Source organism: Melanostigma gelatinosum (assembly GCF_949748355.1).
Source record: "Melanostigma gelatinosum genome assembly, chromosome: 3".
Classification (NCBI taxonomy): domain Eukaryota; kingdom Metazoa; phylum Chordata; class Actinopteri; order Perciformes; family Zoarcidae; genus Melanostigma; species Melanostigma gelatinosum.
Window position 1 is genome coordinate 15,508,094 of NC_136636.1, and position 18,719 is coordinate 15,526,812.

The 18,719-nt window shown below is 40.2% G+C and overlaps 3 protein-coding genes across 3 annotated transcripts; 1 reads left to right on the top strand and 2 right to left on the bottom strand.

Moving 5' to 3' along the window:
* Nucleotides 1-2,110: 2,110 nt before the first annotated feature.
* Nucleotides 2,111-4,903, bottom strand: hdhd3 (haloacid dehalogenase-like hydrolase domain containing 3). The gene is made up of 3 exons (XM_079265322.1): nucleotides 4,826-4,903; nucleotides 3,226-3,560; nucleotides 2,111-2,988 (listed from the first exon to the last, which is right to left on the bottom strand). Exons 2-3 carry the CDS (start codon nucleotides 3,553-3,555, stop codon nucleotides 2,593-2,595), a joined length of 726 nt encoding a protein of 241 aa, XP_079121448.1. The 5' UTR covers nucleotides 3,556-3,560; nucleotides 4,826-4,903; the 3' UTR covers nucleotides 2,111-2,592.
* A 277-nt stretch (nucleotides 4,904-5,180) lies between these two features.
* Nucleotides 5,181-8,614, top strand: trub2 (TruB pseudouridine (psi) synthase family member 2). Its single transcript, XM_079265319.1, has 8 exons — nucleotides 5,181-5,430; nucleotides 5,614-5,748; nucleotides 6,630-6,704; nucleotides 6,799-6,860; nucleotides 6,937-7,018; nucleotides 7,411-7,483; nucleotides 7,715-7,851; nucleotides 7,954-8,614. The coding sequence occupies exons 1-8, from the start codon at nucleotides 5,313-5,315 to the stop codon at nucleotides 8,244-8,246; spliced, it is 975 nt and encodes a 324-aa protein (XP_079121445.1). The 5' UTR covers nucleotides 5,181-5,312; the 3' UTR covers nucleotides 8,247-8,614.
* Nucleotides 8,615-9,458: 844 nt separating this feature from the next.
* rab44 (RAB44, member RAS oncogene family) lies at nucleotides 9,459-17,445 on the bottom strand. The gene is made up of 9 exons (XM_079265303.1): nucleotides 14,804-17,445; nucleotides 13,847-13,920; nucleotides 13,196-13,281; nucleotides 12,961-13,089; nucleotides 12,796-12,877; nucleotides 11,657-11,771; nucleotides 11,241-11,339; nucleotides 11,063-11,139; nucleotides 9,459-10,928 (listed from the first exon to the last, which is right to left on the bottom strand). The coding sequence occupies exons 1-9, from the start codon at nucleotides 17,363-17,365 to the stop codon at nucleotides 10,844-10,846; spliced, it is 3,309 nt and encodes a 1,102-aa protein (XP_079121429.1). The 5' UTR covers nucleotides 17,366-17,445; the 3' UTR covers nucleotides 9,459-10,843.
* Nucleotides 17,446-18,719: the final 1,274 nt, after the last annotated feature.

Below are 18,719 nucleotides of genomic sequence, written 5' to 3' on the forward strand. Positions count from 1 at the left end.
ACACAGAAATGGCAACTCTGAACCTGGGGCACAACTGCAACAAAGAGCCGAACTGCTTTTATAGCTGAAGGAAATGGTTTAGCCCTCTTCCACATTGCCATTCAGTTTATTTATTTGTCTTTTTGAGTTAGCAGAATCTACACCTGTTCATGTTCAAGCCTTTGTTCCATGTGCAGGACTGCGCCATATACATCTTTTTTTAAATGTCCATTGTATGTCCTTTGGTTGAGGTCTTCTCTCTTGACATGCTGCATCTCCTCTGCTCCTTCCCTTTCGCTCCTGGCATGAGGAGCTTCGTTTTGATTTACAATCCCATTATGTCTGCAATCGGCTTTCTGTGGAGCTCTTTAGAGCCGTCTGGCTGAGCTCCTAAACCAGCTTTGAATTAAGCAGCTTTTGTGGGCGCTTCCCTCAAGATGCACAATAGCCTTTAACATGCAAGGGGAAACAAAGCCAATCAACTGGGGAGAAAATGCAAAGAAAAATCAACTTGTTAAACTCTGATTCGCATTTTGTGACACAAAGTGGAAGGATGTGTTGTCAACATCAGGAAATTCTCTTGAACTCTTTAAATCTGATTTGGACACGTGTCAATCCCTATTCCCCATAAGTGGCTGGAGCTCTGCTTTGAATTGCAATGACATTCTGTCCTTTTCCCTCTGCTTCCTCTTCTGTCCTCAGTATCTGCCTCTGACCAGATGGTTTGAAATAAGAGTATTTACAAAGGCATCAGGGCTAAGCAACCCTGCCTTGTTCTCTCCGCTGCTAAGCATTGACACAAATTATGATGAAAGCTCAGCGCTTCAGTTAAAGGGTCAGTTCACCCAGATCACATGAAACAGGTCATTGTACATGGGAGCTGATCCTCAAGGGCCGCTCAAATTACTTCATTTTATACAACATGAATGTGATGTCATGATATTTCGATTCATGATTTGTAAATTGACTGACGTTTGCATATGTTTACAGAGTTTTACATCCATTTCTAGACTTAATGAGGCTTCAACAGTCTGAGTTAGATAAATCAAGTTGGTATTGTCCAGAGCTGCAGCTTTTTGAGTACAGACTTCCCTCTGTTTCCCCTGGACAATGTTTACTTGCTGTAGAGAGAAATCTCCTTCTGAAAATACTGTAACAAGACACTCTTGGTTTCACGACCTCGGGCAGCTAAAGCCTCATAGCGAGAGCTGACCTTCATTCTATTGTTTTGTATAAAGAATGAGGGCTGACCGTTGTCCACCATTGTTTACAGTGGCAGCACATTAGGAGACTCTTCAGGGCCGGAACGGATGAACATTTAAATTAGCCAATAACAATGTTCATATGAACGTATATTATTTTAAAATTGATTTAACAAAATAAAGTCAACTTGACCTTAAAGTTGATTAAGTGTTTCATTGTTAAGTTCAAGCCACCAATTATGACAACCTCCCTGTTCCTTTGTGCTCAGATTATATATTTAAAAGGAAACAGAACAAAAAATATATATATATATATATTAGTGATTTGTACTTCTCTACCCCCTCATTTCCTGTTACCTCTACTATCGACTTGTGATGAAAGTATAAAATACCCCAAAACAACTTAAGAATAACAACCAAAGGCCCTGAATAAATTAGAAGACAATCAAACAAATGCCTCATACAGGAAGTTCCATCTGTTCCCTTAAGAAGCAGGTGTCACTATAAATCAATACACGGTTATTCAGAGTGATCAATGCTGAAACAGCCTGATGGCAGTAGTGTCTTTTCAGGACAACACAGCCCGCATCCATGCGGCACCAGAGGTAACTGAATCATTTGAGGAGTACATTTTTACATTGCATTGTTGTCATTCAGATTCTTGCACTTTTTGGAAAAGGTGTTTTGTTTTTTTTAAACACCATATTTTGTTAGTGCTAGATGATGTATTAGCACTGAAGATTGTAGTGTTGTTAAATATCAACTTTGTCTCAAAATCCTTTAATGTTGTCCTCAAATGAAAACATGCAACGGGGCAGTTCTGAGACAAACTCTACAATTGATATATATTTATTTCTCTCAATCTATTTCAGTCATTAGTAAAAGAGCATGATAATTACAGTTTTTATATTACAACCCATCATTTTCTTTTCTATAAATATCTCTTGTCAAAATACTAGAATTTCTAACTTTGATACAATACCTTGAAAAATATCCATATTTGACAGCATTTTTGATTCCTTGGAGAAAAATTGACAACATTAAGAGCACGAAGTTTGAGATAAATATAATGAGGCTATCATGTGACGACGACTTGTCTTGACTAGCAGCAGAGAACAGCAGCGTGGGTAGTGTACTGCAGCGGTGTGTGTGTGTGTCAACTCACTGTTGGAGAGAATAGAGAAATAGAATGCGCAGCTGGTACCGGTGTATCGAAAATCAGTCTTAAATCTGTTTTAAATTAATAATTAAACAAGCTGAATCCATATTCTTGACAACAGTAGCAGGAGTGTTTAATTGGAGCTCTAAAGTGGTTGACCGCTCACTCAGGTCATCATCCTACATCCCTGAAATTAGTTCAGTAACTAAAGCAGTCAGGCTGAGTAGCTTTGGAGTCCATGCCTGTTGGGACTTAGTGCATGTGCTGCTGAAGCAGTGACGGCAGCTCCTCCAGAGAGCTGAGCCGATGCTCTTGAGGAACGTCAGGTTGGCTGTGCTTGTCGTGTCTGTCTAAAAGGAACCCGTGGATGCCCACAGACCTAGAGGCGAGGTAATCGTTCACATAGTGGTCCCCAATATGAGCTACATTAGCAGCTAGTACTCCACATTTCTGCAGTGCTTGATTGAAGATGGCTGGACTCGGCTTCGCTATACCCGCTTCCTCTGATGTAATCAAAAACCTGAAGTGAGACAGCAGGCCACAAACGCGTAAAATCTCTTCTAGGCGGCTGTCAAAGTTGGATACCACACCCAGCTCCAGTCCTAGAGAAGAGCATCTCTCCAGGGTCTTCTGTGAGTCTGGAAACACCTAAAACAAAGCGACAATACACAATTGTAAGTTGACATTTTCTGTGCTTCTTCATTCACGACTGTAAACATTAATAAAAAAAGCAAACAGTAGTAATGCACAAAAAATGCTTTAAAACACAACCAAAGAATCGTTTGACGATAACTGTAATCGTAAATCAGGTGTTGATTTCAAAAGTAACTTATTCATTCATTATTATTTATTTTATGTGTATGCCACGTGTCATCTGCAATTTACCTCCCAGTTCTCTGCATTGCAGAAGTTCTGGTAAAGGTTGTGAGCCATTGTATTTAGCAGGGCTGGGTCCTGTACCCTGCACTGGCAGAAAGTGTCCCGCACCACCCTCATCCACCAGGACCGTCCATCCAGGCCCTGAGCGATGCCATAGTTTGGGTATCTGCTGGAATGATGTCGATATGCCTGGCGGAAAGCAGCTTCAACCTCCACAGGACTGAGGTTCAAGCCCACTCGTTCAGCCTCCTTGCAATACTGCTCTCCCACAGATGCACGCACCTTCAGCAGGGTGTCTTTCACATCCCATAACACCCAGCGCAGAGGAGCTCGCATTACACCTAGAGAGGGAACACCACAGACACAAGACAGAGTAGTATCAAAGCAAAAAGATTCTTCAAATCAAATGATTCCTCCCCAGGTTGTTTCTATGTCAATGACTCAACTTGCGCGTGTTAATCAAATTCTACATAGTGAAGTAAAATTACACCAATGTAAGGCAATGTAAAAAGTATTGTACAAAAGGCCTTTTTCAGACATTTTGACTTGTCATAGTAGGAAAAGCACAGGTGTTACTACATTAAGCACCAATAAAAATGATAAAAGTGTAAATTTTCCTGCCACAAAAGGTGATATATAATCAGGTAGCTAAAATAGATACTGAACACTTAAACATTTTAGAACTGTAAGCTTAACTATATGACTGTACTGTAATGAAACATCAATGCTGGTGTTAATATTGACATTTCTAGTCAAATTGAGAGGATAAATCATCATTTCATGAGTTGACAATGGCTCAACACACCATCTGCTGTTTTAAACTAACCCTGAACCTTGCAAGGCCAATGCTGACAGAGTTGGGACTTATCAATGTTATGTAATGTATGTAAAAAAGAATGTTAACATCCTCTAATAAAGAGGCCAGGAGATGTCACTGAGCAACACCGGCCTCAGACATCCACACCCCCTTCTTAGTCCTTTGACCATTCTTTATTTCCCCCATTTATCAGTGGGTAGTGGGTCAGACTCAGACCTGGAGTTGCACATGAATGGAAAACACCTGCGTGCATCGACCATGAATGTTTAGTAGTTTTAAGAATGGCGGTTCCACTCAGGTGTCCTAGTGATATCAGCATTGACAATACCAGCACCCTGAAAACGAAGCAACTACATGTAATTCAGCCACATTAATACTATTTACAGACACGTTCACACGTCTTTGACCCCTTCAAGACACAAGGTGCTTTGGTTTAAATGGACATTTCTTGCTGTCGTGAACTGAACTGACAGTGAACCGGACAACCCTGTGCTATGTTAACGTTACACATTATCACAGAAGGTTAATGTTAAATCCCTGCTGACGCTCATTGACACACACACGTACAACGGTACGCCACCTATAACTACATGCTGTTGGGTACAAGTTCTGACCAGAATAACAAATATCATACCTGGCTAACGTTACGTAAAATGTCCTTGTACTCTGTGTTATCACATTCGTTTCGTTTTCCATATTAGCTACTTGTCAGCCTTCGTTTGCACAGAAAGCTAACATTACTCAAGCAAACACACTACAGAGGTTTTAAAGTTTAGTACGTAAAGTTACCGAAGTCAAATCTTCAGAGCTGTCAGCGGCTGTGTTGTAAACAAACTTCCTCGTCTTCTTCTTCGCTGGTTCTTTTTACGGCAGCTGTTATACCATCGTCTGCAGTGGTGTGGAGTTTTAGCTCTTCTGAAGTCCACTCCCTGGTTTAATTCACCCTCCCCAAAATGTGTCAATTAACAAACCAATCACATATTATCGCTAATTGTTATCCCAGTGTCTGCTTTCAATGTGGCTGGTTGAGTAGTAGTAGCATTGTCTTTATACATCCAGTACAGCAGGCGGCGGTATGTTCAAAGCAGTGGCGATCAAAAATGTCAACTACCAGAGATGTACGCATGCGCAGAAGTTACCACGCGTGCAGTCTAGTGGAGCAAAAGCAACCGAAAACAAACTCCTACGCGTGCAAAGTATCAAGCGATGTCGCCTAGCTAACCTGATATCGTTTCACGAGTTCAAGAAGAAGGAAAGACCTGATGTTACTGACGTAATGGCAACTCCAGCTCTTCGGATGTTTCGGAGGTTAGAGGGTCTGTTTTGTGTGTACAAACCCTCTGGTGTCCACTGGAAACTCGTTCGGGATACCATTGAGACAAATCTTCTTAAAGGTGAGCACAACATGTCCTTAAAATCGTACCCTGCGGTCCATCAAACACTCGCAATTACATTTATTTGCCTCCTGATAGGCATGATACCGTTAATGTGCAGATTAACAACCAGACACTCAGCATTCTCTTTATTAACCTTGGATTGCACACTGTATCCTGCCCTCTGTGTGTCCCCTCTTACAGGTTTAGACGCTGCACCGTCCCAGCCACTTCCTCAGGAGGTCCGCTTCTTGGCGCACCCAGTCAGTGAGACTGAAGCACCCAAGGGACTCTCACTGTCTGCAGCCTCTGTGCCAGTACTGTCCAAGCATCCTCTGGGTGTGTGTGTGTGTGTGTGTGTGTGTGTGTGTGTGTGTGTGTGTGTGTGTGTGTGTGTGTGTGTGTGTGTGTGTGTGTGTGTGTGTGTGTGTGTGTGTGTGTGTGTGTGTGTGTGTGTGTGTGTGTGTGTGTGTGTGTGTCGACTTCTCCTGGGTCAGCTGCTTACTGTCCACACACATCAGCACACAAGTCTTCTCATGTAATGCTGTCTGCCCTAAGGACTCAAATAATTAACATGTGTTGCTACAGTGTTTAAAAAAAATCTCTCACATACAACTTATCCCATGTGTAGTTTATTGAATCACTCAAGTAATTCAATTTGATGTGAGCAAAAATCATGACGTGGTTAATATTATCTTGTCTGGTGAGCCAACGTTCTACCGTTATTAAAATGCAGACATGCAGGAATATATTCATAATTGATTGAATAAATCAATTCACTGCAAGGTCATCGTGCACCTCTTCAGTAGCCAAAACCATGAACACCCCCTACTCATAAATTGAGAAGACAGAAATGTTCAACTGTTAACAATACTTTGTCAAGTATTTTGATCAAGGACATGAACGGTTTGTTTCTTCTCACGCATGTTGCAAAAATTAAATGTAGTTTTAACTTTTCCCAAACTACACACTTTTTTTTTATTGTAATGTTAGTTGCACTTGTTGGACATGTCAAAATGGCTTCTCTGAAAAAATATCTATTGCATTATTTATTTTATTTTCCGAGACATATTAAGATAAACCATATATGAAGTATATGCTGATGGCTCATTAGTGACTTCAGAAGTGCAGGTTGATATTAGCTGGAGTGACAGTTGTTACGTCTGTGCACATTGACTGTATATAAGTGAATAAGATGTGTTTCCTCTCGTGTGTTTTAGTCACTGGACCTGAATTCCAGCATATTAGAGTTGGAGTAGGACATCGCCTGGATGCATTCTCTTCTGGTGTTCTGGGTATGATTTTACAGCTGAGTTTTTGTTTTCCCGACCATGTTGTATTTAAGTTACAAAGTCTTTCCGAATATTCACACCATTTTTTTTACTTCAGTTCTTGCTGTCGGGAACGGAAACAAGGCTCTGAATGATTTCTACAGAACACGAGTCACAAGGGTAATTTAAGATTTCTGCTGGTTTTACATCGGATACAATGAGGATACAATATACACGTGTAATGCTGTTGTTACAGGGGTACACTTTGGAGGGTGAATTTGGGACTGCGACAGATGATTTCTCTCACACAGGCAGAGTTGTGGAAAGATCCACTTACGGTATGATAGCTTACCTTTTTTACCAGAAAGTTTTCAGTTTCAACAGTTGATTCTGTTCATGACGCATAGTTTTAGATCATTACAATTTAGACAAAGTATTTTATCGCAAGCAACACAATGACGTTAGCTCACTACTGATATTCAATAATATGGTCTCGTATCCTTTCACTCTGTTATACTGTACCTGTAAATAATTGCATTCAAACTTTTTTTCTTTTAGTTAGTATCTATTTAGCATACTAGTATTTGTAAACATGCCTTTGCTACATTTACATCTTTAAAATGTAGGACACTTCATTTACTAATCACAAGCTAAACAAAGCTTAAGCTCACTTTATCAGTTAATGTTCCTTGTCCTGTTTCTCACCCTTAAATATCGCTGTGTTCAATAGGTCACATCACACAGGATAAGATGGACAGAGTCTTAGCGATGCTGGAGGGAGCCAATCAAAAGGCCTTGTTAATGTAACTAAACCGAATATTTTTTACATTTCTATAAACCTAAAATGAATGAAATATGTTTTGCTCTTAAGTTCCTTCTTATTGGACTGTTTCTCTCGCTGTGCTTTACTCTTGAATCTGACTCCATGCACATGTGATCAGTCCACAAAGTTACTTTAGCAGAGCCACAGTAAAGTGCCTAATTATTATTATTTGTACAAGCAGGTAGATGACTGTTTTTGTTTTTGTATAAAGGTATTCCAACGTGGACATGCGCTCACAGGAAGCCTATGAGATGGCTGTGCACGGTTTACTGGGTCCAGAGGGGAAATCACAGCCTATTATGACAGGCTTGCGTTGCGTTCGCTTCCAGCCCCCCAACTTCACTGTCGGTAAATAATCTTCAATTGAACACACAGAAAACCTCTTTTCATGATTTGAAATATGCAAATATTCAGGGATACCGACTGATGTGTTTGTCTCTGCTCTTACAGAGGTGCAGTGTTTAAATGAAACTCAGAAATATTTGCGCAAAGTCGTGCACGAGATAGGACTCGAGCTGCGCAGCACAGCAGCATGTAAAGGCATTAGACGGACCAGAGACGGACCCTTCACCCTGCAGGATGCTCTGATCCATCACCACTGGACTGCTTCGGATGTTACACAGGCCATCAGACAATACCACTCTAAAAAAGATCAGAAATATTCTCACACACAGATCAAGGACCCAGCATTTCAATCAACAGGAGAGAGTACGACGACTCAATGCAATGAAACTAGCAACTAAGCAGCAGTCGGTACACTTAAATAACTTGTTGCTGTGAGGAGCAGTTAATACAAGTCACAGAGCGGCTCACAACTTCAGTTGGAAAAGAGATGTGAAAGAACACAGATCCTGGTTCCTGAAAGAGAAATGGTATTTGTTTTATATGCAAAGTCCTCTCCATCCACAAAGACACTTCCTGCATCTCGTGTGTGTGTGTGTGTGACACATACACACTTTGGAATATATATATATATATATATATTCCAAAGTGTTCACCTTTGTTATGCAGGTAAACATGTTATACGGTTGTGCATGTAATATTAACTTAATCACAAAATCACATTATGACAGTTTGTTTTTGATGAAATTAAAAAAGAATTTGACCAACATTTTTAAGAAATCTGTTTGTTTTTGCTGCAATTTGAGCTTGTGTCTGTAGACAATATATTAAACTGAATTAGTACAAAGTGGCTTTTGTATGACAAGTAAAGTTAAATCAACACTTTTGAAGGTCTGTTGGCTGACACGATGCACATATTTTATCAGAACAAAAAAAAACCCACAAGCCATTTACAACTTGCCATATCCTGTTTAACAACCTCAGCTCTGCTGTGGTTGTTTCTCTTTAAAACAAAGTCAAATCAACAGCCAGCCAGCTTTACCACCGTTAACATCCACCATGCATTGCGTCTTTGAAACAACTCATTTCACATGTCTGTAGTTCCCCATCATTTTTAGGGGGTTTCCTGGAAAGAACTTGAAATGTGACACTAATTACGGGGAAAATAAGACATTCTTTGAAAACGGTAAATATGAATTGAATATTCATATTGAAAACGCTTTTCTAAATATGTGTTCCTACGTCGTACATAAAGCAACTTCTCATGTTGCACAAAGTGACAATGTTTACATGTTCCAGTCTAAAACAGAATTATCTGAATAACTTAATGGCAAGATACATTCTCCTGCTGGGTAAACTACTAATATTGGATTCAGTGTAAATGTCTTGTGTCCTCTGATGATGTTGGAAGATGCTCTCAACAACTCTGTTTCCCACAAAAGCTCTTCTGGGAGGTTATGAGGTTATTGCAGTGGCGCCATTGTTGTCATGCTCTTCATACCATTGAATGACTTGTTTCCGCAGGAACAATGTTGTCTTTGTCTGGAAACACTCAACTTTCACAAGGACACAAATGAACTATGCGAGCATGCAGTCGTCATTCTGGAGGTTTATTAAGCATGAGGCAAGACCGAACAATTTGATCGAAGGCATTAAGCCACACACGTTACAGACAAACACAATGTGTTAACTGATAGTTATTTTACTACCTCTGTCTTCAATTATAGATGCATGAAATGTATTTATGATTATCTGGCAGCTGTGTGACAACTGCAATGATGCCGTTCATTAAGAACAGATGCCAAACGTACAAAATCAAAATAAACTTAACGTAATTATTGAATAACACTGCACGAAACCGCTTCAACAATGAAAAGATGCTTTTGTTCACAAGGTTATTGCACAAGATACTTCGAATCACGGAAATATTCCACAAAGTCATATTTATTATAAAAAGTATTCATTTTGGTAGATCCTTGATGAAATCAATGTGGTACCGCGTTTTGTAACTTTCCAGTTAAGATTCAGCAACAGCTAAATGATACACATAATATATATTTGTTTCATTAAAGTAAAAATGTAAAGTAAACTATATAGAAGATAGACGATATACTCAATAGCTGCACAATATGGAGGATTCTCTTTGTTGAAATCTATTTTCTTTTAAATATAAGGACCTGAGAGATGTCTGAACAGAAAGTGTTTAAGTATTAAAATGTAAGTTTCTCAGTGAGATTAGTTAATTCATCTTTAAATGCAACTACCTCAGTCTGAACACGATGACTGCAAATACTGACTTAAAGCATTCATTTCAAATTGCAGAGAAATCAGTCTAACAAGATAAAACAGTGCAAAATGATTTGAAAAAATACCATTGTTCATTATGTAATAACTATTTGCTTGATCACTTACACCTGTTCACTGACCTGCCTCTAAAGTGAGCCCGCACCAGCTATACAGTATAGTATATACATGGAGGTATACAGAAAGTACACATCAAAACATATCAAGCTCATCCGTAAATGCTCCATTTTGAGGATATTTGATCTCTTACTGGGAAAATGTGAGAGTAATATCTTACTCTTACATTTGACTATAAATCAGTGGTTCCCAAACTTCGATAATGTTCCTTTGAAATATGTTTTACCCCCTGACCAGTGAAAAACATGTTGGGTGAAAAACAAGGGGGCAAAAGCGGTTTACATTTACATTGTTATTGTAGTATAATTATTTGAGGAATATATATATAAACATTAGTAACTAACAATACAAAACATATACATCTTACTTAGCCCTGCAGTACTCCAAAGCACCCATAGTGCACCATTTGAAAACACAGCGCTAAATCAATAATGTACTCGTAAGGCTTGGTAGAAATAACAAAACAGCCATCAGGGATGTGAAAACTAAGTTAAACTTGTATACAACTTGCAAACATTAATACAATGTGTTGATTAAAAGATGGTTGTATTTCCACTTCAGGGAGTTTTCATCCTGTTCAGCAACATCTTGATGTTTTTCGTTGGGGCTCTTTGTGTAACACCATGGCATCATCTCTTGTGTCAACATATTGACTCAACAGCCTGGCAATAACCCAAGAACAACTCGATCAGTCGCATGGATGGCAAGCAACGTTTCAGCACAAAGAATATCAAAGAACATTATTAGGTCATAGAGGCGTGACCTGGCACGGGACAAAGGGAACATTGTGTGTTACCTGGCCACAGTTTCCAAAGACTGAACCACATTTTCACCTGTGGCAGCGCTGCACTCCATGAATTCAAAGTTGTATTCCTGTGGAAATGAAACGGCCATCTTTAGTGCTGTTTGATCAGACCCATGTGGGTAAATTCTGAGGTAAGAGTGTGCAAGGACGCAAGATCACAGATCCATACCTTTGCAAGGATTTCCGCCTCCTGAGTTTTGACCTGCCGCTCTGCACGATCACTCTTATTTCCAACAAGTAAAATGGTCACGCTTTCTGCAGCCCCTTCCTGCAAAATTGTTTGGATATCAATTCAAACATCTCTCTACAGACCAATCTGACTCTAGTCTGGCTTACATGTTTCAGACAACTAGGTCCGTTGTGCTGTTGATCCCTATGAAGCTGTTATTTAGTTTGCTGTCAAATACACAAGTGAAGACTGAAAATAATATCCATCATCATCCATATCCATGTTTTATAACATATTGCTTGTAGTTACTGCACATGAGTGCTACAGAGCACAGGTGGAACTTTACAGTTTGTCTGGCCTTGAATAATAACTGTAACAAAAAAACAACATTATAAACAAAACCAGTGACAACATACCTGAATACACTTTGCCCAGTAGCTGACTGCAGAAAAACTCTGGGAGGAAGTGATGTCATACATCAAGAGAAATGCATGGGCTTTGTGGAAAATCTGCCTTGTGATGCTGTGAAACCTTTGAAGGGATAAGAAAGAATGTAATCTGATTACAGTTTGCCAAGTGACAACTTTTTTTTAATCAGCAGAGGCCACCAACGGTGAGAAACACCGGGTCTAAACAGCCCAAAGGTGTTTAGTTGTGTGCCTTCTGGACACCTTTCCTGAAGGGACACACTAATTGCACAATTGCCTCCACAATGTAACACACATAACATGTCGAGGGAATTTCACTCGACATACACCCGCGTTATTATATACGGCAACAAAGTTGGTGTCAAACTTTGCATTTTCAGACTAATATCTGCTTATGAAAAATGAAATGATTGACTCTGGGTTAAGTTTACATAACAAAGATTTGTGTGGACTCTGTGGACTCTATAGGGACATTAGTGAACTTCTGCATCCCCAACAGCCTTTTCACTGTCAACATCTGGTGCTTTGATTCCAGCATACACAACATTGCTGGGGTGTGCTGGGGTGTGCAAAACCAGTTCTGAAACAGGTTACAAACTGGCCTGAGGGAGATTTGTGTGTTTGGAGCGCAGTGTCAGCACATGTTCTGGAAGGCTGCTGCCAGTGCTAACTCATATGTACAGTATATCTGTGCTCAGCTCGTTGCTGAGAACCCGGGATGCTGCCTTCAGATTGGGTGACAATGAGGAAACCTGTCCCAGACCACCAGAGAGGCAAAGTGCTTCTATCCAAATGCTAAACAAATGACAACCGGCCTGTAGCAACAACACCAGTCATCATGAAGAGCTTCATTACATTAGTCATGAGGCACATTTATATTTCCGTCTTTAAAGCAGCTTGCTCAACTGTAATCTACCTCAATAGGGACAGATTGAGGGACCCCGAAACACCAAAATAGTTATTATTAATGCTGGATGTAGTTTAACCCGTTGTACACCTCTCTTATTTCCTATTGCAAAAATGTCTCATTTATTACAAAAAAGCGCTTCCACCTATAGTTCATGTTTGATTACAACAGCAATAAGTGGAAGAAGTGCCCCATTAATGCGCTGTAGAAGGATCCTTACCTTTCTTGACCCGCTGTATCCCACAACTTCAGCACCACAGGCTTTCCTTCCACTACCACGGTCCACATGCAGGAATCAAGTCCTACAAAATGCCTTTATGTAACATTATTCTGCATATTTACACACATTTGTGGGAATGTGACACGATAATGATCAGGATCTTACCAACAGAGGCGGGTAAATCTAAAGAAAACTTCCCACTTTGAGCTCTTTTCATGAAGGAGGTTTTGCCGACACTGCTGTCTCCAACCATCATCACATTGTAAGCGTTTGATCTCAAATCTGCTCGACGTCCTGCAAACAAGAGCTGGTCACACATTGTATTTCTATTTCTCCACTTAAACTTCCCTCTCTCATTATCTCTGACTGCTGTGTGTGTAAGTATGAATGTCCTGTTTACCCAGAGAAAACGTCTGTGGACTCTCTTGGCTTTGGATTTCAGCATGATGGTGTTGAACTGGAGTCACTGGTTCAGGTGTCTTCTCACTGTTGAACAGACAACCAAACACAGTTCAAACTAAACACAGCTAACTAAAAAAATGTCACATTCAGGTGTGTTTTTAGTCGTCAGACATCTGTATCCTCCACCAAACCACATGTTATATTTGAAGTTCAGCTAAAAAACAAAAACTACAAAAAAGGGAAGAATACTGTAATGTGTCATCTTTATCAACTCAAGTCATATTAAAGAATATTATAATTATTATACTGATTTAACCATAAAACATGAAGCTAACACACTTAAAAACAGGATTTTCAAAACACACCTCCCCCAGAAAAGGCCCACTTTAATAATGTAAAAGCCGACGAACACGCATCTCTCTCGTCTCCTTACTCAGACCAGTAGTGAACTCCCTGTGATGTGCTAATCAGCCTGTTAGGAGGCTGGATTTCTAAACAAAAACTGATAAAATGAATTATGCTGTAATCATTTTACCGACATTTGGCCCATGTTGATATGAATGAAGCATCTTATCTGATAGTAACCCAACGGCTAGCTAGCCGGACGAGGCTCGTTGTTTAGATCTCTGCTCCTCAGTGTCAGTCTTACCTCACAGGCCTCGAGTGCTCTCTTTCCTTTGAGGCGCTGCGGTTGGATGATGGATTCTTGTGACTTTCATCAACCTGAACAGACAAAAACATCTCAAACATGAGGTGACAATAGGGGAGATTTTACTTTGATTTGCAGATTTCACCTTCAATCCATGACTTTTAGATTATCAGCATATTGTTTTCTCATTTATTTTCCAAATGATAAAATGTTAGTCTTCATTTGTTGTATATTAAGTTCTGGACAGTGCTTACCCAAACTTTGGATTTGACAGGTTTCCCAGAAATAATGCTCTTGCACACACAGAGTGAGGCGTTGTATCGAAGGACATTATAAGATTGTACAATGACTTCATGTTACAACCACTTAAGTATGACATTTTACAGAAAGGAAAAGTAACCAGGCTTATTTTAATACGTGTACATAAAAAGGGTATTTTTTAAAATACTATGTACTCTGTGTATGTGCATTACTAGTAAAGCATTCGGCCTTCTCGCTGTCATTAAAATGAATAAAACCAAGCTGAATGCCTTACAAACACACCCCATATTAGATTGAGAAGCAAGATACATGTTTATGTTCTCCTTTTCAGCATGTGAAGCTTTTCGTGTGGGCCACATGTTCCTCATTTTTGGTTCATTGGGTCATTTTGTTGGTCTTGCAACACGCAACTGACCGGTGTGCAAGAAGATCTTTGCAAATGGAAACCACAGCACAACATTTACTTACTGTGCGAAAGAACAAATGTTCATTCATAATCATTCACTTCAGGCTAAAGGCTCAAAATAATAAATACAAGAAAAAGCTGCACAATGTTTAGAAAGTTCACCAATAATTGGTCATAACTAATAAGCTAACTGCAGTATGTTCATCAGTTTCAGTTCAGTTCAATCATAATGGAAGATTCCTACAAGAAACTATTGGATTGTAAAGGAAAAAGTACTGTTTGCTGCTCACCTTTGGTATTTGGTCCGGGCCCAAACATTCTTCTCTCAGCTCTTCAGACTTGATGGCACTTTCTTCTCTGATACTTCTGACATCTCTCTCATTTTGTGTATCTGTTATTCTGTCCCCTCTGGCAGTTTGGTGTCCATGTGACTTCCGGTGAGATCCCATTTTTCTTCTTCTTCCACCAGATGCTGATTCTGATATTAAATCATGTTTGGGAGAAGTGGAAGGCATTGCTGGGAGATAACTGGGAGTCAGTTGAGGCTCTGTTTCTAATAGTTGGCCTTGAGAAACGGGATTTTCTTCAAATGTCTGGTGGGCCAAAGGTTTGTGAGACTCACCAGTGCCACTCTCTTTGGGTTTCAGGTGAAGTTGTAGCTCATCTCTTATGATGCTTGAGGAACTTTCAGTCTTTACATCTCTAACATTAGTTGCAGTCTCTGTTGCTTCATCATTCACGTCCTGCTTTTGATGCAAGTCTTCTTCTTTGGTTCCTGTTCTGAGATTCCTGCGGGTGGAGCCCATCTTTCTTCTCCTGCTGGTTGAATCTAAATGTGAACTTGCATTCTTCGTCTCAAGATTTGTATTGTGAGCTCCTTCATTTGCTTTGTCCAGCTCTTGTTTACTCACAGATTGCTCAGGAGGGAGAGCCTTTGAATAATCTATGTCTGAAATCACCTCGCTCTGCAGATCAGAGCTTTGTAGCTTTTGCCCCTTGCCGTTCACGGTGCTGGTTTCATTGGTTTCCTGTTGCACAAGACTTAGTGACGGTTTTGCATTTTCATTCTGTGATACCGCCGCAGTTGCAATCATTGTTAACTCCTCCACTACTTCCATGGTGTCAAAAATTCTCATGTCAGCTTCTTTGTCACTTTCTTTTGTTTCTACTCTCGTTTCCTCTCGTTCTTTATGGAGTTGAGTCCGGCGAGTAGAGCCCATCTTTCTCCTCTTCTGGTTGGATCTTCCTTGCAAATTTTCAGTGTCATCGAAATCAGTTTTTTTTTGTATCCCTTGCTGGCTGGAAATTCCACTTTCCTCAGACACGTCTACAGCTGGCTCTGCTCGCAGGTTTTCATCCTTAAGGCCAATGTCAAATGTAGCCAAAGTATCAGTTCTGTTGTGTGGAGCAGAAAACAGTTCAACATGCGTGATCTCCTTTGAAACATTCATTTCTTGGGCTTCGTGTTCTTTCTTCATATGCTCTTCAAATTGTTCTCCATCTTCATCCTGTCCATAAATGTGTACATACATTGAACTCTCCGGTCGTGTTTTACAGTCTTTAATTGTGACATTTCCAACAGTTTCTGGTGCATTATTTGTCTGTTGCATAGTACTTTCTTTGTCAACATCCTCAGTCTCTTTTATGGGGTGAGTTTCCTCCTCGGTCACATTCTTATTGGATTTGACGGAGTCATCTTTGCCTGAGCTTGAAGTAATATCTGTTGACATAATTGTGTTGTTGCCCATCACATTCTGTGATAACATTGTGTCATCCGCTGACATATTTTCTGTGTTTTCGTTCTCATTTACAGTTGATTTATTTGTTCTCATTCCCCCAGCGGATGTGGAGTCAGAGTCTTTGACGTGCTGTCTTCCTTTGTTTCTACGGCTAGACCCCAGTTTTCTTCTGTGCCCAATGGGGTTTAAGCCGGTGTCATTTAGCTGAGGTTGGGAGTCAAAGGGAACATTTATTTCTGATTGCAGGGTTTGTGGAGAAGATGCACTCTCCTCTATTTCAGAGAAGAGTCCTTCCTTCTCCTGAAAACCTGCTTGTTCAACACTGGGTTTTATATCATTTTCTACTTGGCTTTCACTACTTTTCACAATCAACTCTGATTGGTCTGTGTCACTGACCTCAGTTTGATCTTTTGGGTTTCCAGAAATGTTTTCAGAATTTTCTGTGGCATCATGAATCACATTTTCAGATGAGAAATCAATTTGAGGCATTTCTTGATTTTCTGTTGGCTCAACATCCTGTTCATGCAGTGTATTTAAAGCGTCCCCTGCATGATGATCACCTCTGACTTGTTGACTCTGAAGAGTGTCCGATTTGTCTGCTCCTTCCAGCGTGGCTTCCACTGATCTATCAGACACCTCCACTTTAAAGTCATTCTCTCTTTCATCATGATCTTCTTGAAGATTTTCACTTTTAGGACTTGAACTTTCCAGGACAGCCTCTGTATAGTTTTGTAGAGTCGGGCTCCGAACCTCAGAAGAACAATCAGGCATAATGGCTGAATACAAAGAGCCGTCATGTGTCGAAGGCATGATATCATACTGACTCCCTTGACTTAATTCTTCGTGACTTGTTCTCTCTATTGGCAATAACATTTGTACTGTTTCGAAGGCTTCATTACCCCTGGTTCTTTCTACATCTTCTTCTTTGTGTCCATGGTCTGATTCAGCAACAGAGTCTTTGACATGCTGTCTTCCTTTGTTTCTACGGCTAGACCCCAGTTTTCTTCTGTGCCCAATGGGGTTTAAGCCGGGGTCATTTTGCTGAGGTTGGGAGTCAAAGGGAGCATTTATTTCTGATTGCAGGGTTTGTGAAGAAGATGCACTCTCCTCCATTTCAGAGAAGAGTCCTTCTTCTTCCTGGTGACCTGTTTGTTCAGCACTGGGTTTTGTATCACCCTCTACTCTGCCTTCAGTCTCATATACATGACCCAGTGCAGTGTCAACTCTTTCTGTGTCACTAATTTGTGGTTCTTTCTTTTCATGAACATGAAAATCCTTGTTTTTCTGTTCGAAGGCCTCAAAGTTGTTTTCTTTTGCAGGATGTTCATCCTGTTTGTCATCAGGATTTGAAGTGTCCTGATTGGTGGGAGAATCATCAATATCTTTCACTGTCAACTTAGATTGGTCTGTGTCACTGACTTCAGTTTGGTTCATCAGGTTTCCAGAAATGATTTCAGAAATGTCTGTGTTATCATGAATCACATTTTCAGATGAGTAATCAAGTTGAGACGTTTCTTGATTTTCTGTTGGCTCAACATCCTGTTCATGCAGTTCGTTTACAGCAACCTCTGAATGTTGATCACCTGTGACTTTAGGTAAGTTGAAGATCTCATTTTGTTCCTCATTTGTGAGCAACTCCTCTTTTGGTGATGACAATATCTCTTGTTCAACACTGCATTCAGGTTCTGTATGCTCTCTGCTGCTGTGTTTTTCTGTGGTTATCTCCGGTGTGATCGAAGACTCTGTATCTTGACTCACCAAATACTTGTCCTGTAAATTTCCATCCTGCCGTAACCATTCTGTGTCCTCGTCTCTTCCCTTGTTTTCATTTTCTGTTACAGAACACACATTGGGAAGTTCTTCATCTGGCATCTCCCTGATATTTGATTGGTCAATCATCTGTTGATTCACTGTTGAACTTGACTGTAAACGCAAACTATCAATATTGGCGATGCCAACAAATGTGCCAACTTGTGCATTTTCTTTAACTTGATCATCATCTTCAGTCTGAGCAGTGTCAAATTTGTCCGTTCCTTCCAGCAAGGTTTCCATTGATTTTTCCTGCACTGCTGTCTCTATAGATGAAGTCATTTCTGTTGTTTCAAGAGTTTCATTGTCGCTGATATATCCAACAACATCCTCTGTAGGTTCATGGTCTGATTCAGCAACAAGGTCTTTGACATGCTGTCTTCCTTTGTTTCTACGGCTAGACCCCAGTTTTCTTCTGTGCCCAATGGCGTGGAAGCCGGTGTCATTTAGCTGAGGTTGGGAGTCAAAGGGAACATTTATTTCTGATTGCAGGGTTTGTGAAGAAGATGCACTCTCCTCCATTTCAGAGAAGAGTCCTTCCTTCTCCTGAAAACCTGCTTGTTCAACACTGGGTTTTATATCATTTTCTACTTGGCTTTCATTACTTTTCACAATCAACTCTGATTGGTCTGTGTCACTGACCTCAGTTTGATCTTTC